Source organism: Phalacrocorax carbo, chromosome 8 (genome assembly GCF_963921805.1).
Source record: "Phalacrocorax carbo chromosome 8, bPhaCar2.1, whole genome shotgun sequence".
Taxonomy (NCBI): domain Eukaryota; kingdom Metazoa; phylum Chordata; class Aves; order Suliformes; family Phalacrocoracidae; genus Phalacrocorax; species Phalacrocorax carbo.
Genome location: NC_087520.1, coordinates 1,233,237 through 1,258,700, shown reverse-complemented (window position 1 = coordinate 1,258,700; position 25,464 = coordinate 1,233,237). Strand labels below are relative to the sequence as shown.

The window sequence follows — 25,464 nt, the reverse complement described above, 5'->3', positions numbered from 1 at the left end:
TTTTCCTGTGAAGTAAAGGGCAGTTGGCCAAAAAATCATTCTTTTGTTCTGCCCTTTCTTTTCTAGTATTGTTACACAGAATTTTTTAGCTTCTGTTGGGAAGACGAGGGGAAGCTGCGTGCGCGCAACGCCCAGGGCGCGCGAGGTGCTGCGGGACCGCATTCGCAGTGCGAGACAAAATTTGTTGTGAGATCGGAAGCCAGGCCTAGAGCGGCAGACGCCAGTGATCCCTTGAGTTCTTGTAGGACCTGGTGCCACCTGGGGACATTGCTGAGCTTTGTTCGACAGGAAAGGAGCACAGAAACGGTCGATGCCGTACCGCCTCCTCGGGAAGGAGGATGGAGTTTTCTTTAAAAATGTTAAGCCATACAGCAAATGGAAACTTGTGACAATTCACAGATCAAAGGGAGGATTTCTTTCCTTATGCTCCGATACATTAGAAAGTATTCTAAAAACAGCATCACACTTCGAATACCTCTTTGCTGGGCCACAAAGTCATCCAACGCTGGTGAAGATGATGCTCTGCCTTGTTGCCCCCCCCGCCTCCTCCTCCTCTCCTGCAGTGTTCCTGTCGCCCTGCCGTAAGTCTAAGATCAGGGAACAGATTCAGCTGAAAATTAATCTAATCGAGTCAGAGCAGAGGCAGTCGTTAGCAGGAGCGGTTCCTTGGGCCAGCTCCCCCCGCCCCAGCCCCGCGCACCGGCTCTGGCACCCGCCGGCCAGCGCTGCCGCTTCCCAGAAGGTGTCCAGCAGCCTCGGAGGCCGATCCTGTGATCCAGCAAACGTGAGAGCAGCTAAGAAAAGTTGGTATACACAGATTGCCACCTAGTGGAGTATGAAAATGGGCGTTTGGCACTTCGCTCACTCGAGTTCTGTTGGCAGGGGATGCTGATTGAGTCTAAATATTGCTGGAAGGCTCCTCTGACATCGTCCTCCCCTTCCTCCCGCCGCCTGTAAGAGCGTCCCTGCCACTGCCATCAGCAGGTCTGGAGGTCAAGTTATATTTGCTCTGCTCTCTTCCCTTATTCGTCCTGTGTTCTAAATTTTCAGGATGTTTTGGCTAAAAAGTAAGGCCAGAGAGTGACTTTGGGAAGAAGGCTGATTTTCGGTGCTACTTCTCCCGGGTGAAATAGAGATTCGAGGTCAGGGATGCTCTGACCGTGCTCACACTTCACACCAGGAGGTTCAGGGAAACCCCCGTGGCCTTGTCAGGACCCTCAAAGCCTGTGGCCAGCGAGCAGGAATCCGCAGGACGCCGCATTTTCAAGCGGCCAGCTTGGATTCAGCCACGGCACCGGCTCAAGGCGTTGCTGCCCAACTTCTCGGGTGCTGCGGAGCACGAGGCTCCTGCTCGCCCTCGGCTGCCGGGCGTTGCTGAAGGTGCCCTGTTGCAGAGGAGATCCCCTCCCACGGGGAAAACTGGACGTGTGCTCTACGTGAGCCAGCCTTGCTAACCAGCTATCTGCACACGTCCTCTGCCTTGGAAGGGTTCATCTCACAGGGTCTCGCGTGTGCATCTGAGTCACCCTGGCTTGCCTTTACGGTCAAAGGCTGTGACTCATCTGACTTATTATGGTAGTCTACTTTGAGATAAGGAAAGTGCCTTACAGAGCCTCCTTTTTTTCCATTGCCCGTAAAGCCTCAAATGATTTACTCGTATATCTACATCTGCATTACAGATATCTGTCTGACGAGGCGAATCCCACAGTAGATAAGTCGAAATAAAGGCTGAAAACAGTAAGAAGTATTGAGAACCACAGCAACATAAATACAGCAGTTAAAAATAGTTTACTGGTTCAGAGAGCGATACACATAAGTTGCTGATAATGGTGTAGATTAATGAGCAAAAAGCAAAGATACGCTTTTGTTCTGGTTTTATTTTCTCAGCAGACCTGGGGACCTAGACTGCGGATCTGCTTTGCCTGCTGAGTGTCTTCCAGACACACCATTCTGCTTCTCCATGTCTCGGTTTCTCCCTCTGCGATACAGAGATGATAATAATTAACCAACATTTTTGTAAACTGGATTGACTGAGACTGGTAAAAAGGGAAAAGGCATTTCATAGCAAGAGAGAACTGGAGCAGAATTACAATCCATGAAGCTCTGTCGGCTTTCTGAGCTCCCTCAAGCGTTGCATTCCTGGGTTACTCTTGTGCTTGAAAGTCAACACTCTTGCCAAGGGGTATCATCTGAAGATTTGCCACTCTGCTTAGCTGCGGGCTGCAAAGAAAAGGAACTTGATGATAATAGAAAAAAGCTGCAAAGGCCCGAGCTGGGTACAGACGTCGGCTTTTTGCACTGCGTGACCCGGCTCCGAGCCCGCCACGCGCGCGTTGCGTAAGCCGCCCGCACCGAGCGGCGAGCCGCGGTCATCCCGGCTTGCGAGGGGCTGGAGCCGGGAGGGCTGGATGTGCTGCACATCCCAGGCAACCCGGCCGGGCTGCGAGCAGGCTCCGGCACCGAGTGATGGGGTGGGGATGACGGGTGAAAGAAAATCTGCAGTGAGAAATCTTGGCAGCGGCGCGGAGGGGATTGAGATGCTGTACAAGCACAGGCCAAGGCTGTTTATACTGCCAGAGTTTCTTGGAAGAGACTAGCGGCGTTTCTGCATCTAGCAGGCCCATCTCTACCCAGCGCGCTCCATACGGCATGTTCACAGAGCAGTCCTCCAACTTCTTGCGATGGTTAGTGTATTAATCAAAGGTTATAGGAAAAAGAAAACAGGACCATAGCAACCAGACTAACATAGCCGGGTGGTATCTAAACATCAAGCCCATATACATTAGAGCGAAGTGAGTTGTTTGGGGGATTACACTTCAGGTTTCCATGGAAAAAAACTCCCATAGAACATACTTCCAGCCGAATTACTGTGTAAACTGACGAGAGGTTTCAGAGCTCCAGCTTGATGTTTTTAATGAGCATTATCTAGCTGTTGCCAGCACTTTACAATTTCAAAATTTAGCTTAGCTGTATTTTCTCCGGGGTCTAGAATTCTGCCTGTATTTGCTGTGAAAATAATGAAGGAACAAGAAATGGCCTCCGCAGTTATTCAATCATCTGCTTAGCTATCCAGAGTGAAAACAAGCAAACACACACGCTGGAGGTAGAAGCCGGGGGCGAGCTGACTGCGGCTGCCTCAGAGCGACGTACAGCACGAAAACATCAGTATCTCCTCAGAAATGCTGCGCGCACAAAGGGCAGGCAGGCTCGCTTATACGGACAAAACACGCAGAAAGAAATAGGAGCAAAAATCCCCCCAAATCAGCAAAGCCGATTAGTCGCAGGCTGTAGCAGCCAGGCACAACCCGCTGTTGTATTTCTCCAATGTACATTTAAGATGCTGTCAGGTGCCGTGGTGGAAGGGGAACTCGTCGTCACTTAAGGAAGATCCCTGCTCTGTTTAGGGATGCATCGCCTCCTCTCAGCAACGCGGTGGGAAGTCATTAGCATGTTTAAGAGTACCCTGGGTTTTGCACAGAAGGGAATAGCTCAATAGCTCTGCACTGGCAAGGAAAGGGGCCATAGAATTTTAAAGACCTTTTGTTTCTTACCTCCAGTATTTGAAGCCCACCGGGGTCACCAGAATATGAAACGCCGCTAAGTTTCAGCCAGTGAGACTCTCCAGGTCAGTAAAATTAGTTTTTCTCATCCAGAGCTGGATTCATGGGTAAGAATGAAGTATTGTGCAGCAGAATTACTGTACTATTGAACACCAATATTTTTAATGTCAACGTGACACATATTTCTGGCTGGGAGTTGCAGGTACTGTACGGTCTTGCCAGGATATATTTTAATGAAAAAACAGGAAAGTCTTCCTTGCTTTTAAAAGCATGATCTGAAATAATCCGATTTGAATATTTTCATGTTACTCAAAATGGGATCATTTTAATAGATGATGAATACTTACCACATTAATATATAATTCATGACGGAGATAAAATACTTTAATAACACTTATTATTTGAGAATAAGGACTATTCCCTATGACTACATAACAGTTACAAAAGTTAGGCTGATGGCAGGTTTTACTGCTTCTGTGATTCAACTGGAAATCATTGTTTTCGTCGCTCCCTGCCAGCTCTTCCTCCTCGCCCCCTCTCCACGCAGCTGCATATAACCTTAGTTACAGCCCCTCGCTCCCGTGGGCCCCGGGGGGGGCAGGGGGGAGGGGGTCACCCCGGCCCGAGGAAAAGGCAGCCCCGAGAGAGGCTGAGGTGAAATAACACCGTGCTCGTAGGCACCGGCTACGACCGGCAGAGCCAGGAGCGTCGATGTTTCGAGAGCTGGCAGATGCTGCTGCAGCTGGGGGCAAAGCCCCTGCCTTGCGAGCCGCTCTGCACTGGGGGAGCGGGCGGAGAGGGAGGTGGGGGGGCGAAAGCCCCCACGCCGCACCCCCCCGGGCAGCACACGCTCCTGCGCCCCCCGCATCTCCGCCGGTGCTCCAGGCTGGTCCCTACAGGCGCCAGCGGGCTGGGAAAGCCCCCCAGTGCGTTCCCAGTTTGGACTGGAAAGGTGGGCTGATAAGCAGCTCATAATAAAGGGTGCTATCTGAGCACAAGTCACACACACCAAGGCAGATTTCATTGACAATCAATAGTTTAAGAACTTTTAACTTTGCCTGCTCCCCTTTTCCCAATTTTTTCTTGCTGCTTATCTGAAATCTGCAACAGAGAATCTGCTCACAGCCCCGCTTTGATTTAATGGAAAATTAACATTCTGTTCTTCCACTTCGCTGGTTTGGTTTGGGTTGCTGCCCTGCGAGCGAGGCTTTGCAGTGAGGCTTTGCGTGGCTGTGGACGAGCCGCAGCGCGGGCTCCGCGTCGCGTGAATTCGCCCCCGGGCGCCGACTCCCCGCGAGCCCACCTGTCTGCCCACAGGCCGAGCGCGTCGCTACGAAACCCTCACGCTGGCCTAAAAAAGAAACGACAACTGGCTAAACGTGCTAGGCCTCGACTTGAACCCAAAACGTGTCCCCTCTGCAGCTCTGCCTGCAGGAAAATTTTCTTGCAATTTATGGGAAAACTTCCAGTTTGACTGTGATGCCAGGAGACGACCCAGCCCTTCCTCCTTTTGTCATCCATTTCTCAACCCCAAATAAAAGGAACTTAAAAGAAAAATAGATGGTTTTGTGTGTACACAAACAGAAGAGGTGTTACTCTTTTTGTCCCACATTCCCTAATTAAACCAATCTATTTTTTTTCACAAAGTAAAATTTTGGATGTCTTGTACAACTAACTGAAAGATCCTGTGCACAAAGTACAAAGAACCAAGAGGTGTTTTTTTTGTTGGGGTTTGGGGTTTTTTTGGCCATTTATCCTCTGCATCCTGCGTACAGGCAGGCAGGAGGCAGAAATGTGCCTCGGAGCCCGTTGCACTCAGAGGGAAAGGGAGGCCCTCGCTGTGTCTTACCGGGAGGCTTGATCTGCTTTGTGCGAGCTGTGCGGCTCCCCGGGGCCGTGGGGTCACTGCGGGCTCCGCTGCATCCCCCTGCGCCGCTGGGCCGCCAGCCGGGGGCGCCCCATGGAGCCGGGGGCACCCCACGGAGACGGGGGCATCCCACCGAGCCAGGGGCATCCCACCGAGCCGGGGGTGCCCCACCAAGCCGGGGGTGCCCCATGGAGCCGGGGGCACCCCACGGAGCCGGGGGCATCCCACGGAGCCGGGGGCATCCCACCGAGCCGGGGGTGCCCCACCAAGCCGGGGGTGCCCCACCAAGCCGGGGGTGCCCCACGGAGCCGGGGGCACCCCACGGAGCCGGGGGCATCCCACCGAGCCGGGGGCATCCCACCGAGCCGGGGGTGCCCCACGGAGCCGGGGGTGCCCCATGGAGCTGGGGGCATCCCACCGAGCCGGGGGCGTCCCACGGAGCCGGGGGCATCCCACCGAGCCGGGGGCACCCCACGGAGCCGGGGGTGTCCCACGGAGACAGGGGTGCCCCATGGAGCCGGGGGCATCCCACCGAGCCGGGGGCATCCCACAGAGCCAGGAACGTCCCACCGAGCCGGGGGCATCCCACCGAGCCGGGGGCATCCCACTGAGCCGGGGGTGCCCCATGGAGCCGGGGGTGCCCCATGGAGCCGGGGGCGTCCCACCAAGGCTCCGCACACCACGCCGGGACCACGCTCCAGCCTGGCATCGTGCAGGGCTCGGTGCCGTGGCAGGGGAGGGCGGCGAGGGGCTTGCAGGGTAGAACTTGCTGCGTATCGCCACGTCCCCTGCGTACGCTGTGATGATTTATTTAGGCAGGGGAAAAGCCAAGGAAGCGCTCCCGACTGAACAGTGCTCCTGACTCTTATATTTAAACAACTTCATAGCCAGGGAATGTGTTTTTCCTCTCTCCTTTCCTGTGTTTTTCATGATCATTTGTTAAATATATTGCAACCCACTATTTACCTCACTCTGAAACTCTGAGACCTTCTGTGGCTTTATTCCCTCCTGGCATTCTCTAAATAAATCGCTGCATATTTGCAACAAACCTTACAAGCATTGATAGGAGTAATGTGGAAAATGTAATCCCATTCCATGCACGTGTAAGTTTAAGTGATCCGCTCTAAAAGCACCTCCGCAGCACACGGGCCAGGCTGCCCCGTATCCTCCGTCCTTGCGTGAGAGCTTGAGCCTATTAATGGAAGCAATTACTGGGTGGGAAAACTCTCACCAGCCAGTATGTAGACAGGAGGATCATTTTCAAATTTAAGCTCTACATTCACTCCCGGTCTGAAACAAAAATAAGAATAGATCCGAGGCAGAATTAGGCCTTTTAAGCTCAATTAAAGCTCAGGCAGAACATTAAGATCTTCATACTTACCCCACGAGTTAAGATCACTTGATTGCTGCAAATTTATTCCAAATTAACGGTGTGCGAAGGAGTGAAGAATTAATCCAATGATGTGGGCTTGGACCAATCAATCATTTATAATTATGATCATCTTGTCTTTTGTCAATATGCATATTTAAAATTTAATTCTGATGCTTTATTCAGACATGACAGTGAAATCGCCAGAGATTCACGAGTGAAGAGAGGCCTGTTCAATTAAAAAAAAAAAAAACACAAAAACCAAAACCCTCCCCGCAAACCCTGAGATTTAAAGCAGGTTATGTATTTGAACATCAAATAAATGAACAGAAATAAACTACCCCATGGCATCCGAATCGTTATCTTGGTTGTGTAAACACGTGAATAAATAAACACAGTCTAAGAGATACTGAAATTAACATGAAACATCTGCGTCTCTCAGAGCTGTTACTGACATATAAAACTGTGAATTCTCAACCTCCGGATCAAACCTACCATTACGCGATAGTTAAGTACATCTGGTTCAGATAAAAGGATTTAGAGTATAGAATTCCAGGAGAGGATAAAATAGCCAGAGAAAACATTAAAGCCTATTTCAGCTAATCAAGCAGATGTTCTCGTTACTGAATCGTTGCTACCGAAATCCATACCCAGGGCGTTCTTCTTCCACGTAAGGTTATATTCACAGGTCCCTTTGCATTCTTTAGCTTTTAAGAACAATACAACTGCTGGGGCTTTTGTTCCAATCAAATGTAATTAAGCGATTTGATTGTTTTACCGAAGTGCGCGTTTTTAATGGGAAAAGCACCGGACTGACAGCTTGCACAAGCAGATGCCGCTCGTGGCACAGCGCTTACCTGCAGCTGTTGTTAAAAATGACTTTGCTCTGTTTCCCTTCTGCCAGTTCCGTCTGCCTTCGAAGAAACCCCGCGTACTCCTCCGCAGATCGCTGCAGCTCCGGAATTAGCAAACCCTTTTTACAATTGATTAACTGAACTCAGGCCAGTTAATTCCCGGATTTGTTTAACTCAAGGCTGGCTGCTAAAAATCAGTGGCCTGATTTGCAGAGGATTGAGCAAATATCCCTCCAAACAAACAATCCAAAGTGAAACAAGGACCCTCTTCTCGTGTGTTGCACAATCCAAAGGCGCTCAAAGCCACTATTTTGCATGCATTTAAAGACAGAAGTAGACCCAAAATACTCAGTGGTGAGATTGTATGTCTGAAAGGCGTGGAGAAGGCTAAAATACAGAGCGCTATTTTTATAGTATTCCAGCCCGATTATTTCAGCTTCTTCTCTAAATAACCTCCCAGTGGTTGATGACAGTAACCGAGGCCATCAGAGAAAATCTGGTGCGTGTTCTTCTAGTAAAGGTGATGGAAAAATAAGCAGCCTACGCCGAGGTAAAAGGACGAGTAATAAGTGATCAATAAACAAAGCTGCAAACAAGACTAACAAAAGTTTTTATGAATATGTTAGGTGTAAAAGCGAAGTATAGGACCATTACCTGGCAGGGGAGGAACGCAAGTGCTGCATGATGAGGAGGTTAGCATGCCCTTCTTGTGTGAGCCCCCTCCAAAACACCAGCTGCCACCAAACGCTTAAACCCTTAAAAGCTTAAAAGTTTCTGCAAACTGCATGTCTGTGGAGGTTTATTAAATGATACTAGAGGATTCGCAGGGAACTGGATGTAGCATTGCTCAGCCACCTGCACTCACCTCGAGAACGCGGGCAGCGAGCGCGGGGATGGGACCCAAACCGCTGTAGTTACAGAGGGACAAATACAGCTTTTTTTAAAAGGAGGACGTGAGGAACAAACGTTAATGCCTCTAAGGAGGCTGGAAAATAATTAAAAGAATCAGTCCGTAAATACAGAGAAAAAAATGAGCCGATACAAAACAGCCAACATGGAATTATAAGCAGGTTAGGAAAACCTAGTTATCTTCTTCCACAGGTAACCGGCCTTATTAAAGACGGGGAAGCAGCAGATGTGATATGGTGATTTACAAGAAACACGGTTCAGAGAAGTTTACTAAAAAGGTTGAAATGTGAGCGCAAAATTATGACTGCACGACTGTTAGATGCAGGCAACGCACCCCCGCCCTCGCTCTGCACCATTCGCCGTTTTAATCGACTTGGAGGATGAAATTTAAAGATGATAAAGAAGTGGAAGGCACTGCAATCACTGTGGAGATGGGATTAGAGTTCAAATTGATCTACATAAATTGGAGAAATTATCTGAATTGCTAAGACAGAATTCAGTGCAGCGCACAGCGCTATTTTAAAGAAGAAATGTCAATGCCTATAGGCAGGATATGTAACCAGGGGCTCGGCAGCGCGTCGTAGAAGGGGATTTGGGATTGCAGTGGATAGTCAAACAGGTTTTTCCAAGAAAAGAGAAGAATGACGGGGGAAATGAGAATGAGTTCACCATTATGTAAGAGGCTGCTACCAAAAGGAAGGGAATAAGCTGTCTTTCATGTCTATTGTCAATAGAATAGTAATAATAAAGTGCATTAAAGGGAAGAAGAAATAAGCCTGACATCATGGCCCCTTTTCTAATCATAAAGTTAGCAAAGCACTGACAAGGTGTTCATGGGAGATTGTGTCATTTCCCTCCAGCTGGAGTTTTAAAGGACAGGTCAGACCTATCTGTCAGACAGGAGTTAACCTTGCCTTTACACCAGGTGATGGACTTCTCTGGGCGCCACCCAGCCCGACCCTCTGCAGGCGAGAGCAGAGGAGCGCGTGGGAACAGGCAGCCTTCACGGAGAGGCAGCCACGGGAACACGCGCGGGTGTTTATCCGACGGGTGGCATTAAAAAACTGGCCTAACCGTGGAGGGCTCGGCGTTCAGCGCCACGAGCCGGGTCCTGGCTGCTCCTCCCCGGTGGAGAAACGGGGCTTCACCGCTGGGCGCATGGGCACACCCCAGCCCCGTAACAGGGGACCTGCAGGACGGGGCTTCCCCTGGGGAACCACGCCAAGTGCTCACAGGAGGGTGATGAACAGGGCATCCATATGGTTTTCAGAGATTGGTTTTGAGGCCTCAATTTAGAAAATTTGGATCCAATTCCATGCGAGCGGCCACCAGACTGACCTTGCGCTGAGTGCGACGAGCTAGCCCGGGGTCTGTGGTTTCACAGCGTATCTACTACATGAAGCACCCCATCTGACCATCCTGGAACAACCTATTCCAAAGGATATAAACCATTCTTTGTATCCTCAAGGGGAATCCTAAAATTTCTCAAATCCCATATTAAATTATTAAAGGTAATTCTGTACCTTGCAGGCTCAGCGCTTTTAAAACAAACCAAATGGGTAGAATTTGGTGAAATGAATCGGTAAGAGAGCAGAGCAGCAAGTAATGCGACATTAGTTGGCATTAGTTAAGTGCAGACACTACCTTCTTTACATCTCCTAACCTTGTCTGAACCACTAAGTTTTAATTGGGACAAAACATTGGGATGAGAAAATCATGCTGAATTTAAACGTTTCCATCTGTGGTTCAATAAAGCAGGCACACTACCAGCAGAGCCTTGCCAAGATGCTAGATTATCTTTTCCTATTAACATTTGAACTAGCCGCTGAAACAACCAGAAGATAGACTTATATTTAAAAAGTGAAGATTAAATAATGAAAGAAAAAGGCACTGAACTCATTAAAATCCTCCATAACCTGTCATCAGTCTTTAGCGTTTGTCTTGATGGACGAGGACAATACGGGCTTCAGCTTTCTTGGGTAACTGAACATGAGCTGGTTAATACAGGAAGTTTTTTAAGATGGATTTTTCACTTCTGCAGATTGTATCCTTTAACAAAAGTCCGCTATGAACATACTTTTCAGACTCTGTACATTTCTGAGGTAAGGAGCTGGCATCCATCTATCAACACTGAAATTCTTCTCTGTGGACGCGGCTCGTCCGAGCGCAGGCTCGGGAGGCTGGGCAGTGCTCGGGTCTGACGGCGACTGGAGTGGAGGCACTAGCCAAGTGCCCATGCCTGCCAGGTTTATGTGCAAATGAGGATTATTTGTCCAGATTTGCCTGACCTAACTATCGGCCAAATATTCATCTTGTTGATTCAGCTAAGCCTCCTGTTGAGCTAAATGGGAACTCTGCCTGAAAAAGAACTGAGAAGCTGGCACCCGCCGGAGCGGGATAAATCACACCCCAAGTGAGAACGTCTGGATTTTACCCCGAGGCCCAAACGGCCTCGACTTTGGATTCATAAAAACTGCTGAAGATAAGCCTTCACTGGCACTTGCGGCCACTGGGCCTGGGAAGACTCTGCCAAAACGTTCTGGGACTGGCGCTCAGCAGGACTGTTACACCGCGCGTCTACCGACCTCCCTCCGAGAGGCTTACCGGTGACACGCTGTGCGGGAGGAGACCTCGTGCAGGTCTCACAGGTGAAACATCCTCCCGTAACGCGTTCAGCAACACGAGATGCAAACCACGCGGTCACAAAGGGGAAAACACCCTGTGTCTCAGGAGCTACCTAACGCTTTGTGCTGGGGAACGGCAGGCTACAGAATCACAGAATCATAGAATATTTGGGCCCCTCGGGACAAGAAGGGCCTGGAGGGGCTGGAGCGTGTCCAGAGAAGGGCAGCGGGGCTGGGGCAGGGTCTGGAGCACAAGTGTGCTGGGGGGCGGCTGAGGGGGCTGGGGGGGTTTAGCCTGGAGAAGGGGGGGGCTGAGGGGAGCCCTTCTTGCTCTCTGCAGCTGCCTGAGAGGGGCTGGAGTGAGGGGGGGGCTGGTCTCTGCTCCCAAGGCACCAGTGATGGGACAAGAGGGAACGGCCTCAAGCTGCGCCAGGGGAGGTTTAGGTTGGAGATGAGGGAAAATGTCTTCATTTCCAGAGCGGTCAGGCCCTGGCACAGGCTGCCCAGAGAGGTGGGGGAGGCACCAGCCCTGGGGGGGTTCAAACACCGTGCAGACGCGGCACTTCAGGGCATGGTTTGGGAGGCCTGGGGGTGTTGGGTTGGGGGTTGGCCTTGATGATCCCAGAGGTCTTTTCCAGCCTTAACAATTCTGTGATTCTAGAGGGAGGAAATTTTCCTGACTCCTCTTTAGCAGTAAATCATTATTCCCTAGACTTGAGAGAACACAGGTAGGTAAAGCGTGCCTTTGGCAGGGTCGGGTTCAAAGCCCGACAGTAACTCCATGCCACTGCAGCGGCTGCGTGCAGGACGGGCAGGCTGGTGGGATTTGGGGTCATCTCTCCAACAGAAGCACAGAATGCTTCGTACCTTTGGCTTCGGCTCGTTTATGAAAGTGGATGCAACTTCTGTGACTGAAAATCGAACAGGTCTGTTAGATCAGTAGGTAAGGCAGGTATCCAAGAAGATTAGTTTTCTCTATGCTAACAGCAGAAAGGGAAGAATGCTGGGAAAAAAACAAAAAGAAATATATACGGTGAGAGCATTGTAATTCCAGGAATGATGTGGCGGAGTTTAGCGTGTAAAGAAATAGAGCAACGCCCTTCTTCCTAAAGACACGTAATTACAGTACAGCTTTTGAGAGGCCTATTCCAGGACTAGTGGCTCATTTTAGACAATCTTCCACTTCACCATTCCCAATAAGGACCAGAGAAGCCTCACTTCTCTAATGGCAGTACTTCCTGCAATAAAGCAAAGAAATAATAGGAGGAAAAAAGGAATAAATGCCCTTAAGAGCACAATGCTTGCAGTCCTTCCCAAAGCATGGACTGCTGTTTGGCTAACGGCCTGCTGGCTTTGATTAGGAAAGCACAAAGCTGGCAAACACAATCAACAGACTTTCCAATTACAAAATCTCCTCCCACTTTCAAACTGTGTCCCAGAGAGCTGGACTGAAAATTCCCCCCTGGAGAAATAGCCCGTTATGTTTTGCTGGCATAAAGATGGTCAAATGCGGCAGGACTTACACAAATGAGAGACATCTCCTTACTCCATTGCTCACCTACAGCACAGGACAACAGAACTTCCCCATCTCACAGGACGCTCAAGGATAACCACGATAAATAATCTGAGGTCCTCACATCTTGACGTATTAGGGCTTGCAACTCGCAAACAACAAAAAAAGATTTAAAAAAACCTCTTCTAATCCCACAGACTGTATAAATAAATTGCTTTAGTTCTGAGAGGGATGCTATTTAAATTTGAAAAAGTACGGCAAAGGAAAGGTGTGCGTCAACTTACACGGACAAAAGGTACCGAGACGGTGCTACAACACGATGTGATCCACGCCACGTGAGAGCTTGCCTGTCTGTATCACCCCACAGTTGGAGAGGCAGTGAATTACCCAGAGAAAAATAATTTTATGTGCTTTTGGACTGTGTACAGAAAACAAAGAGACTTCCCGGTAATGCAAAAAAAAAAAAAAAAAAAAAGGCTGGTCAGAAATATTACAGCTTTATACGAAGAACGAGATGTAGCAAAGGTTTCCCGTTGCCAGGAGGGCTACCCAGCACACACAGCATCTCTGCTAATTTGACAGGCCATGACTGAAATGAATCCCTTCCCCGTTACAGGGAACAGAAACCCAGCTTGACAACATTAGCTGTTTGACTGCCTGGGAATGTAATTGCTATTGATGTTGTGGGAGACAAGCAAGGAGGGGAGGAGGGGAAGGGCTTCCTGCTGCCGAGCTGCGCCAGCCCCGAGCCCTGCCTCCCAGCAGCACCTCAGAAGCACTGCAGCACAGCAGATGCATCGCAGTACCTCAGGCGGGTTGTAGCACATCAGGTATGTTGCAGGCCCACCCAGCGGAGAAGCAGGAAACAGCAAGCCCCAGTTACTCCGCTCCCTCGTTTTCGTTAAGATGCAGCGTGTAATATTAACAGCAGACGCTACAAAGCATCTCGGTGCAGGCTGAAAGCTCGTCCGGGTAAATCAACTGGCACAGTGAAAAGATGCCGTCTCTCCTGCAAACGCTGCTTCTCGGGTACACTGGATGTTACACCCCAAAGCGCTGGCTGGTCTTTTAGCTAACACGGTTCCTAAAAACACATTAAACTTTTAAACAATGATATTGATAGGAACCAACGCACCACCAGTGCATTGGTGAGTGACCCCTCTCCCACCTACCGCTCTCGGGCCGTGACCCAGCACCACGAAGCCTGTGCCCAACTGCAACCGTCGGTCCCTAGGGGAGCGAGCCTCCCAGTTCCTTCCTGCACAGATTATCCAGGGAAAATGTCCTGGCGCTGACACCGGGAGACAAGCCTAAGGGTATTCCAGCTTCTTATTACAGACCCAAACGAACCGCCTCTGCAGTAACCCAGCCTGGACCGCTCAACCCCATGGAAGTTCTGGAGGGAAGGCAGCGCAAAGCACGAGCGATGCTGGTGCACAGCGACGTTGGCGGGCCCCACACAAACGCAGGATGCTCCTCTCCAGCTGCAGGATGGAGGAACACCTGGCTTCACACAAAATACGGAATCGGTCCCCACTCTCTGGCTTCTGCAGGTATTCGTCCATCACTAAACAAGTAATAACCCCCCAAGAACAGATGCCAGCACCAGTGCGCAGCTGAAAGGCATCAGAGCACCAAAAACCCATGCTTTTTAGGAAAGGACGTGCCATGTAATTTGTTGATACTTACAGAAATGTCGCCTATAGAAACAGACTGACCTGCAGTCACAGCTGCCTCAGAGCAAAACAGGTGACCTGAAAAACAAAGTCACTGTCAAAACATCGACAAACTGGGACAAAAAATGGACAAACTGGGAAAGGTAACTTCTAACTTGCGTAGAATAGGAACTAAAGTCAAGATTGGGCATGATAACAGAAGTGTGTTTAAAAAAGCAACACCAGCATTCATATTTGAATGCTTTAAGCTAAGTTACATGAAAATGTCAAGCGACAATGCAGGATAGAAGGAAGTAATATTAGTATTTCATCTGAAAACTAGATGAGAATGCTGATGTTAACAGACGGGGAGTTCAGATTGAGAAAGTAAAAAGAGGTCCTAATAAATATGAAAGGCAAAAGTGGGAGTAAAGAACTACAGCGTACAGTCTTGTCGTTCTATCGATGGCAAGATTGAACCGTCTGAAATGTAACTAAAATTGGGGCGAGATCTAGGACAAAACATTATTACAGAAAAATCAATGGAATTGATTTTGGAAAGGCAATAAACACAGTCAATGGAATCACATTAATTAACGTACCAGAAATTTGGGGTATTTAAGACTACCAGTCTAGACTTAACATTGTGTTTTTATAAAGTCCTCTCTGAATTAGTGTTTGACTTCCTACTCCCATCCGCTTCTCTCCTGCCCCCAGGAGTCCGGTTTGAAATTCACCGCTGAACTCTCCACAGTGTGAGCTGAAGAACAAAAAACGCTCTCAAAACTCACTGGTCAAACCTCACTGCTCGAGTAGAGCATGTAGTATCCTCTAGTGCCAGAGCAAGGGCTTTGTGAACATCTATGTCTAAATAAATTCCTTTTCATACAGTCTCTCCAGACTCAGCAGCTGTATTGCCAGCGCTGTACTGAGACAAGCTAATCCTAACGTTTTTTCCCGCACACTGTTTGCTTGTGCTGCGGCGAGAGAAAAGGTTATAAATCAAGTTTAACACACAAGTAATCACCCTGGAAGCGATCTACAGAATCACTGCAGGCTTTAAGAAAGGAACCACATTTGTACATGCAAGGTAAGCTCAATCAGCCGCTTCACAGAAATACAATACTTGAGTATGAGAACCTGGTGTGCTCAGGAAAGTGTGTGAGCTTTTATACTTACTGGAGCAATTCTGTATTTAATTAGGCCTCATTAATAAAGGTAATCACTATAATTTATTTGCACAAATACAGGACATCATGCTCTACCAGCAGGTAATGTTCTGCATTAAAAGGAGCGAGAACTTTGTGCACCAGGGCCGATGCGGTCTACTAATCAAAAGAAATCAGAACGACAAAGTACAGAGTAAAACACTTTGCTAAATAAAATCAACTCACCACTTTTATTCAGGATGATAATTTGTAATAATGCATCAAACTGGAAAATTATTCGGGCTCTCGAATTTGCTTCTGGAAGGAAACTTAAGTTTTCCGTGTGCGTGTGAGCTTTAGAAGTCACCGTAACAGCCAGTTACGGTACATGACGCAAGTCGGGGTGGTTTTGGGCACCATTTGGTTCTTAAAGGCTTTACACGCCTACGGCACTTCCCGCAGCTCCCTGTGACACAAGCAAAAGCTGGCTCTGGCCAACAAAGGAGGACCTTGTCAGTAGCTTCTAGCGGCTCTAGGAAGATGTTTTAGGAGACAGTGCAAGACTAAGGGAAGAGCGAACAAAAATGAGCGCTGAGCCTTTGAGATTATTCACTCTCGGATCGGTAAGACGAAAGCTTTCCTTCGAAGAGGCATTCGCACACTGCCTCTTACCAGAAGGCGTTAACGTAACATGCCTGACAGTGATTCAGCGCCTGAAGTCTACGAACAGATCGTTGCACGGACCTGGCAGAGGAACTTCTGACTAACACCCGCGGCACGTTCAGCGACATGAGATCCCTCGGACTACGCTGCTGAAGGAACAGTAGCTACAAACTAGCACTTTGTTAGAGCTTTTTCATTTCCAAGGCGGGGACGGGGAACTACTATCCACAGAAGTAACCTCCCCTCCCCAGTCTGAGTTAAAATACACTTTTATCCTTTTCTTGCTTATTGTAAGAATTAGCAAGTGCTTATGTGAAGAACCACCATTTTTGCTTTCCCACTTCTTACGCTTGTAAGGCTTCTTACAACTAACATCGCAAACCAGATTACCCTTCACGGAAGGTTAAGTATTTCTGACCAAAGCAAGTGTCAAATCCGCTATCTGAATACAGCTTTAAATATGATTGTTTCAATACTGGAGCTTCTATTTTAGTGACTGGACCCCATTTGAAAAATGAAAGATTAGAAAAATCAAACACCTTTTTCAAAATTTAAGGAAAATTTAATCAATATACCTTAAATTATTGTACAGTAACTACAATACTGACAAGCGTAACATTTTCAGAATGGTGTTTTTCTTGGAAGTACTGCAAGAGATTACTCTTCATCTACTAGTATGTGCACCATTAGGAGAAACTCTAGCTGAAGTCATCTTCAGAAATCCAAGTTAACATATAGCTACTTAGATGCCCAAATGTATTCATATTTCAAGTGTGACAGAATTACAGATCCCTTTAACTTTTAAGCATCTGTTTTCTAACTCAGACTTTAAGTGTCTTAAATCCTGAAATACTATCACATCAAATGAACAAATAAGCAAGACCAAAGGGCTTAGAAGTATATTTGTTAAAAGATAGAAAATACTCTAATTGCTTGTGTTCATTTATGCATTTTGCTTTTGGTCAGAGGGGCCAGGAAATGGGCTCTTTATTACTGCAGACTTCTCTTAAGAGTAGCCCAAATCTAGAGCATCTGCAGTTCTGTTAACTTTCGCTGATAAAAATCTACCAATTTATAACTGTAATCCTTCTCCCTCCCTCCCCTTAAAAAAAAAAAAAAAACACGACAAAATCCCCAACCCTCAAATAAACAACCAAAAGTTACTTTTCTAAAGATCTTGGAATGGGAAAGAAATTACATTAACATGATAAGCATGAACACTTATTAAAGCTATAGACACCTCAGGTCAATTGAAAACAGTATTCAAAGTCCTAAAAAAGTGAACATGAGACATTTGTTTTAATTGTTCCAGATGATTCAAAACAGGTCTAAGTTTTGTGATAGCAACCCTCTACAGTTGTTTGCAGCTGTTTCTGGTCCAACCAAGCGTTCCAAGTCGATGTTTTCATTTTGGCCCACTGGAGTCCAACAGTTTGGACAGTCTGTTCAAAACACAGAAATGAGAGCAAAGACTCCGTACAACAAAGCACAGGGGTATGCTACTAGAAGTTGTTGTCCTTCCATTGCTAAGGCAGAAATAAAGATTTTGGAAGCAGAAAAGCTGCACCAGCCAACGATTCCAGCCGTGAGAATAATCCCCATCATTCCCCTGTAAATACAGAAATAAGAAGAGCGTTCATGTAAGACTTGCGTCTACGTGCTTACAGGAGTCCTAACTGGACTCCTCCTGACACCTTCTACAGATTCTAACACGGATTTTAGCTTTTAACTTTTTAAAATTAAATAGTTCCAATAAAGACTTCAGAACAATTCTATGCAATTATGACATCACTTAAAAAAAACCAAAAATAACTTGGTGCAAATAAACCATAGAAGTGACAAGTAAAGTAACTGGAACAAGTTCAGTCTTTTCAGTCCTTGATTTCACGAGTAAGCACTGATTTTCTTCTGTTTGTCAAACTCAAATTTGCATCATAAATTATAATTATTTTGGACTTCGCTGAGATCTGTCAGACTCAAAGCTGACTGGAAACAAACTCAATGTTGTTATTTCAGTCTATGTATTTAAAAGCTGTTGACTTACAGATAAAACCAGTATTCACCTATCTTTCATCCAGTAAACACCTGCAGACTGCCAATATTCATGTTCTTACACTTACTAAAACATTCCTGTCATACTCAAACTATAAGCGGCTTCATCACTGAATATGAAAATCCCTTTTCACAACTTCCTTCACCATCTCAGAGGAGAGGGATCTATTATCAAATTATAACGTTTATGTACTTACTGCAACGAAAATATAATTGCGAAAGTGGAAAGTAGGATCATAGGAAGAAGACAGTATCCAAGGACACTGGTGACGCAGCCGAAGGAGACGCCCGTCATGCTCATTAAGTTCAGGAGACAAAACATCCCTAAACATCCGATTGCACTTATTCCATACACGTAACCGAACTGAATTTTACCAGCCTGGAAGTCAAGCAGAACGATGAATGTTAGTTACCAGGGCAAGCAACGCCTCCCACAACCAGAGGGAAAAGGAAAGAACGTCCACAGAGTCTCCTCCTTCTCCCCCGTCCCCAATTCCTCTATCAGTATTTTCCCACAGCCTGAATTCCAGGACACCAGTATATTCTAGGCACCCAAGAGGCACATTTATCCTAACTTTACCTACCTGGATGAGCAGATTTTAATCAAATTGGTATTCTTTGCTCTGGGCTGCAAAAGCCTGTGACTTCTTTAGGGTTTAATCCACTAACTTCTCATGCCAATCAGTTACTTGCAATAACAATCTTTACAGAACTAGTGTAGGAAGACCAAAACATTTTAATTCAGGAACTTCTTGGCTGATCCAGAGCTGAAGTCCTTTATTTTGCGATAGACTCCACAAAGTTACAGCACAACGTAAATCATAAATAATACCCGGAAACAGCTGAAACGGAGCTGTAAAGTACTCTATGGGAATGGCAGAATTAATGCGTGTAGCTTTTGAAAAGCCAAAATCAGAATTCTGCTTACTAACAAGCATGTAGACAGCATGCATGCGTTATTTCAAAATTACGTATCCTACGTCATCATGTCTTTCCAACAGTGGGACTGGGGCTTCCCTGACCACATCTATAGAAACGCGCACAACGCCTGATGCCCACCCCTGCAGGAGCACAGGGCCACGAAGTTACTGCAGCCACGATGCTCTGTAGCTGCGAGGTTTGTCTCCCACTACTAACTTCCAAACTAAGTTTCCTTATAATCCAGCTCTTCTTCCTCAAGCGCTACAGAAAAAGTACCACCTCTGCTTTAATCTTTTTGCCAGGCTAAGCTTGTTTTCTTTCACCACACTCAATGTATTTAGGGAAAAGAAAAAGCACACAGGAGACAGTAATAATTTCTTAGGAAAGGAACATTCAAATGTATCTATTATAAACATGTTCATTAATTCTACTGGCCTAGTTTCCATAAATAAAAGTTACTTATAAAAGTAGGATTAAAGTCCCCTTGGTACCAAAACACTGTGTTCGAAGTGTCACAGCAATGTGAATTTTAGTCAAAAAATTAAACGCAGTGCCTGAAGACATTTAGCCATAAAAAAACTAATCAAAAATACTGAAGCTTTCAATGACAAGGACTGTTCGCTGCTACTCTGTCATTTCATAATTGAGAGTTTTGATTCATTAAAGCACAATCTTATTTCAATTAAGCTCAACTGAAAAAAACCACCAGGCCTCCACAGCTGCTGGCCTATTAAGTAGTATAAACAGCATGAAAGCAGGTTTATTTTAGAAGTGTTTTACCAGACTGACTCTTGAAAGACATGCCTGTGTATCAGTGCTCATGAAATCACTTTTTACACATGAATTTTGAGTTTCCTTGCCTCTTGAGTATCAGCAAAGAGCGATGAACAAGGAGAATGGAGCAAAGAAATACAGTGAAACAAGACAGAGAAATAGACTCAAATATTAAACACAGTAAGAGTTAAAGTAAAAGAAACGCCTAAATGAAGAAATAAATATTCAAATATTTAATGTTTCCATTGTTCTGACTCCGGTAAGACAGAAGATAACAGAAAAAGACATAGTATGGTTCTGCAATTAAAACATCTCCATCTATAAAACAAGAACCCCAAACAGGTAAAAATCTGCGAAGATGGGTCACACGCATTCCTGTGACAAAAGGGAGCCACGTTCCTCAAAAGCAAAGTACGAAAAGAAATGTGAATTACATTGAAATAAATGCCATGCAAAAACCGAGCCCGGAGACTTGGATTCAAACTCCACTGAAGTGAAGTGACAGTGAACTCCTTAATTTCCAACAGCGGCGTGTGAAGCCCCAGGTCCTCTTCCACACACCTACAAATTCTTGGTCAGGATGTGCTTTTCTTTAGCCTCCGTGTCAAGAAGTCACTTCCAATAAACCTATAGGTAACTTGGCCTTTCCCCCAGTGTTTCTGAGAGTATTAAAGCCCAAACAGTAATATTTTGCGATCAACATCTTACCAGTAATAATGTGGCTCCAAAAGCTAGACAGAAGACCATTGGTCCAGCCAAATCGGTCTCGTTCATGATGCTGCCATCTGCTACTTTTAACGGGTGTAGCACTGTTAGTGTCTTCTGCCAGATGTGGTCAAAATTGATCCCCAATTCTGCAAGTTACGTGAAAAGAATTATGCATATTTATTTCCTGTTTTCCCTTCCTGTTGCCCCTGTTTGCTTCACTCTCATCTTTCACTGCCTCTCCACTTTTAAATCTCCTCCTGAAACCATTCTATGGGGACCAGAGAATTGAGTCATCCCATCTTTCCTCGAGCTGCTGAGTGTGCTGCCTCCACTGATTCCAGGAGTCAAGCGCTCAGAAGTGACAAGGTGGTTTCTGAAGGAGCAGGTAAGAACATAAGCACAGTGTGCTGGGTCAGCCCCAAAGCTCTGGTAGCCCAGAACCCCGTCCCCCCAAGTGGCCAAAAGCAGATATAGATGAAAGAGTATAGGCACAGAACACGCAGACTCCCGAAGTCTCCAGTGACTGGCGGCTCAAGAATTTCTAATTCAAAGTAGTTTCTCTGTACTTAATTACCCTCAGTAGATTTCTCTTTCATAAACCAGCCACAGAGCCCACTGAAAAACACCACCCACCCCTTTTAACACTCAGTATCTCATGACAAGGAGTTTCACAGCTCCCTTGAGATAGATACCATTTCAAGTCTCCATCCCTACAGTCTGACCACAGTTGTGCGTCAAAGCCTCGTTATGAACGCAGTTACTATTTGCCCACCTCAGCGTCTATGTCAACAAAATAATTTTTTGAGGAATACAAAAAAGCACAGCAGGGCGGAAGGTATCGTGAGTAGGCATAGGTGATAGCTGTCAGGAATAGCTCGCTCTAATCAGCAACAGCAAAGGTTTCTTCAGCTGTTTGGTACTGAACAGCAATGGATGTAAGCTGGAAACTGAAACCATCGATCCAGACACTAACTACACATCCGTTCTGGCATTCTGCACTGGCTGTACTGCACACAGGAATTTCTGCAGTGTTTAGTATTCTTCAGCAATGAAAGATTTCAGTTCTAACCAAAGAATCAACTGAAACTAACCGCATCAATTTATTTTACAAGAAGTGGGCAGTTTTAAGTATTCTTTGTGACAACAGAAGTAGCAAGTGTTTTGTCATAAGAGCTGTATGAAGTCAGGTTATCCATTTAATTATGTCCTCCACAGAACAGCTGGTACGAAGTAATAAAGCACAATTCTAAAACCGCAGAAGTTCACACAAGAACACACATTTCATATACCAAAATCCAGATAAACAAAAAAAAATTTGAGAATTTCAAATCACCTGTGCACTTTCAGAAGTAAGGAATGCACACCCTGCTGCTCAACTTATCCCCAAATTGGGGAGAGTTCTGGATTTTGGCCATAAAGCTTAAGTTGTACCTTCTAATAGAGGAGGCTCATCCTCAAAGTTACTTCCATAAAAAGACTGTGCTGAAGTTGGAGTGTACGTCTGTGTTGGCTGGTAAATCTGCCCTGTGTAAGGCTGCTGCTGCTGCATCATGTCTGGAGGGACAAATCCGCTTTGTTGAGAGTATTCATAGCCTCCATACTGCCTACAAAGAATGACAGCGCATTACAGACGGACACAGACTTGTATTTTAAGCACCTCACAGCAAAAGCAAAGCTTATTTTCAGTAAGCTGCAGCAAACAATCCTTTCTTCTTCCTTACAAAGTCACATTAGATGACCCCCTACTCCAATCCAAGCCTTTTAGGCATATAGCTGCATCTGGCACTTCAAACCCTTATAAACGATGCTGTTAAGCTAAACAAGCTAATTCTTGCTATATATGCTTGTGTTGCTTTTTGGTTTTAAGCCAGGGGCCTGGAGAAACAAGCGTCATCCGTTGACTGAATTACGACCACAGGCTGCAGACCTTTAAATGAGTAGGAAGTGTTTACGTCTCTAACTTACTCAAATATTGTCCATTAATTACGACTGATATCTCATTTGAGGCCATCACTGATTTGCTATTTAGAATATTTACTTGCAAACTTACTAGAGAACAGAGTTGCTCACACTATCACTTCTGTTACGCTCTACATTTAAAAAAATTTTCTTAGTTAAAAAGGAAGAAAACCAAACTCTTTTCCCCTTCACTTTGGCACCACGTGTATCAGGTAGCATTAGGACTTATAAGGAGGAATTACGATATGGGCATTAAACACATTAGGACATCCACATACAGGGCACGATACAGGGGAAAAAATAAAAGGGCAATTTTTCAGTTTCTATTTCACATATTCTCAATTATTTACTGACAAATCAGTTTATACTGTCTTTGAAATACTTTCCATTATAGATTTAATATGTATAAAATTATACATTGCTACCTTTAAAAATAGCCTAACCAAGGCTATCTGCTGTTCCTAAGCAAAGTTGTAACTTATTCTTGCCACTAACCATTTCCAAGTCTGACTCGACAGATTTCAGTAAACATGTCCAAAATATTTAACTACGGAAATATGAATATAAAGAAGGAAAACTCCAAACTCATTCTCCTCTCTTTCCTCATGTTAGCAGAGCTCAGCCTCATCACAGCACTGCAATCCTCTTCAGGACGCAAACAGGCATCGACCTGCTCCACCTATCGCAGGGATCACCCAGGTCACATAACGCACTGAAACCCTCAGCCCGAGGCTGGATACTCACAGAGGACTCCCAGGAGCTCCCCTGACCTAGAAACGACCACTACACTTGCGTACCAAAGCCTAGGAATCACCGCTGACATTGCAGGCCCATTTATGTGACGCCGCAACTAATTTTTACTCCCGGAGTGATGGAGATGGACTTAACAGAAGGGCATTTCTTTTCCTAAAGATATGAAGATTATTCATATAATTAAGATTACTCATACAGCGTTTCTTTCAATCTTCTAATCTTTGCTTTATATATAGAAGGCAGAGCATTCAACATACAACTGCTTTAAAGCTCCATTTACAGAACCATAGAATCACTGAGGTTGGCAAAGACCTCTAGGATCATCAAGTCCAACCGCCAACCCAACACTCCATGTCTCCTAAACCATGCCCTGAAGTGCCACATCTGTACATTTTTTGAACCCCCCCCCAGCGTCAGTGACTCCCCCACCTCTCTGGGCAGCCTGTGCCAAAGCCTGACCACCCTGTCAGTGAAGAAATTTTTCCTAATATCCAACCTAAATCTCCCCTGACAGAGCTTGACGCCATTTCCTCTCATCCTATCACTTCTAACCTGGGATAAGGGACCAACACCCACCTCACCACAACCTCCTTCCAGGCAGTTGTAGGGAGCAAGAAAGTCTCCCCAAGTAAGTTACTCTCCTCATAAAACAGAGCAACAAAATTCAATTAGAGGCAATAGTGGTTGGCTGAAACGCCAACCCTTTTCCAAGCTGACTATCCCAGAGGTATCTCAGCTCAGGCTTGGCTGCTAAAGAAGCGCGACGAGAGCTTTACGCGAGCCCAAAAGGCATGCACAAGTTACTTGCTGTACGGTCTTCCGCTGTAGTCATAGGGCTGTGTCTGGTCATCAATGCTGTAGCTCGTCTGGAAGAAGTCTGTGTTGAAGCTGTCGAACCCAGACATCGCAGGTTTCCTGCAAGAGAACGACGAGGTTTGCCCGCCTCTCCGAGCCCGCCGGGACGGGACGCTCCGGGGAGACCCCGCGGCTCTGCCCGCCCGCTCCGCGCAGGGCCCACCCGGTGAGCGCCCCCCGGCGCCGCAGCGGGACCCCACAGCCCTGCCCAGGGTCCGTCCATCCGTCCGCCCGGCCCCCCAACGCCGCTCAGCCCCACAGCGGCCCCCGCCACCCCCCACTCGGGCCGCGCCATGCGCTGCCCCAGCGCCTCGGCTGCCGCCCCAGCCCCTCTTCCCCCCGCTGCGGAGCCACGGCCACCCCGGTCCCACCCGGGCCCGGGCCCAGGCCCGGCCCCAGACCTGCCGCCGCGGCGCCTGCGACGTGTCACCCAGCCGCCTGAGCACTTCCGGGGTCAGCGGGGCCGCGCCTGCGCACCGCCCGCCTCAACGGGACGCCTTCACCGCGCATGCGCTGCCTCCCGCACCGCCCCCTGCCCGCGTGGCGCCGCCGCGTTACCATGGGCACGGGGCGCGCGGCGGGAGGCAAGATGGCGGCGGGGCCGGGATGGCGGCTGCCCGCACCGCACCGCGCCGCTGCCGGGGCCTGGCACCCCTCCGCCAGGGGGGAGCTGGCGTTTTCCCCTGCACTGTTCAGTCTCCCTGCTAGAACTCAGGTTTTGAAGCTTTGCGGCTTCTGTCTCCCATCGTTTTAGCCTAAAATCTGAGGAAAAGCAAAAGACTGGCTTTTAAATACAGGCGAGGAATAAAGTTCTGCTCGGTATTTCACTCGGCATTGAAGCAGTAGCAGCCAGTGCCTCTTCCTGCTGCTCTGCCTCATCTTAGGTGCTGAGAGCCAGACACCCCAGTTGCAAAATAGGAAGGGCAATACGGATTGCTTGTGAGGTGAAGCTGCGATGTGCTGTGTAACCACTAAGCGTTGTTTATTTTTACTGTTCTCCCCTGGTGCGGCCACCAAGGAGATGTAAAAAAAACAGTTGTGGTTGTAGATCCTTCCATCAACACCACCCTGTCTGAGAAGTCTGCGGAAACCCAGTCGTCAAACCTTGCTGTGGTCGTGCAGAGCTGCCGCGGTGGTGCGAAAAACCTTACCGAAAAGCCGACCCTTTCTCCAGGAGGCACAGAAACGGACAAAGAGAGGGCTCTGGTGATGGCGGGAACAGCCGCGTGTTCCCCCAGCCTCCCTCACGGCTGTGTTTGCAGTTAGTCCTTAATTAGCCC

At 47.2% G+C, this 25,464-nt stretch overlaps 1 protein-coding gene and 1 long non-coding RNA gene across 2 annotated transcripts; both read right to left on the bottom strand.

The window, feature by feature from the left end:
- Positions 1 to 1,769: 1,769 nt before the first annotated feature.
- On the bottom strand, positions 1,770 to 11,457 carry LOC135314633 (uncharacterized). The gene is made up of 2 exons (XR_010374125.1): positions 6,809 to 11,457; positions 1,770 to 6,717 (listed from the first exon to the last, which is right to left on the bottom strand). It is a non-coding gene; the product is annotated as an uncharacterized LOC135314633 (long non-coding RNA).
- Positions 11,458 to 16,702: 5,245 nt separating this feature from the next.
- Positions 16,703 to 24,691, bottom strand: YIPF5 (Yip1 domain family member 5). Its single transcript, XM_064458228.1, has 6 exons — positions 24,586 to 24,691; positions 24,134 to 24,244; positions 22,049 to 22,221; positions 20,618 to 20,763; positions 18,412 to 18,593; positions 16,703 to 17,771 (listed from the first exon to the last, which is right to left on the bottom strand). Exons 2-6 carry the CDS (start codon positions 24,232 to 24,234, stop codon positions 17,609 to 17,611), a joined length of 765 nt encoding a protein of 254 aa, XP_064314298.1. The 5' UTR covers positions 24,235 to 24,244; positions 24,586 to 24,691; the 3' UTR covers positions 16,703 to 17,608.
- Positions 24,692 to 25,464: the final 773 nt, after the last annotated feature.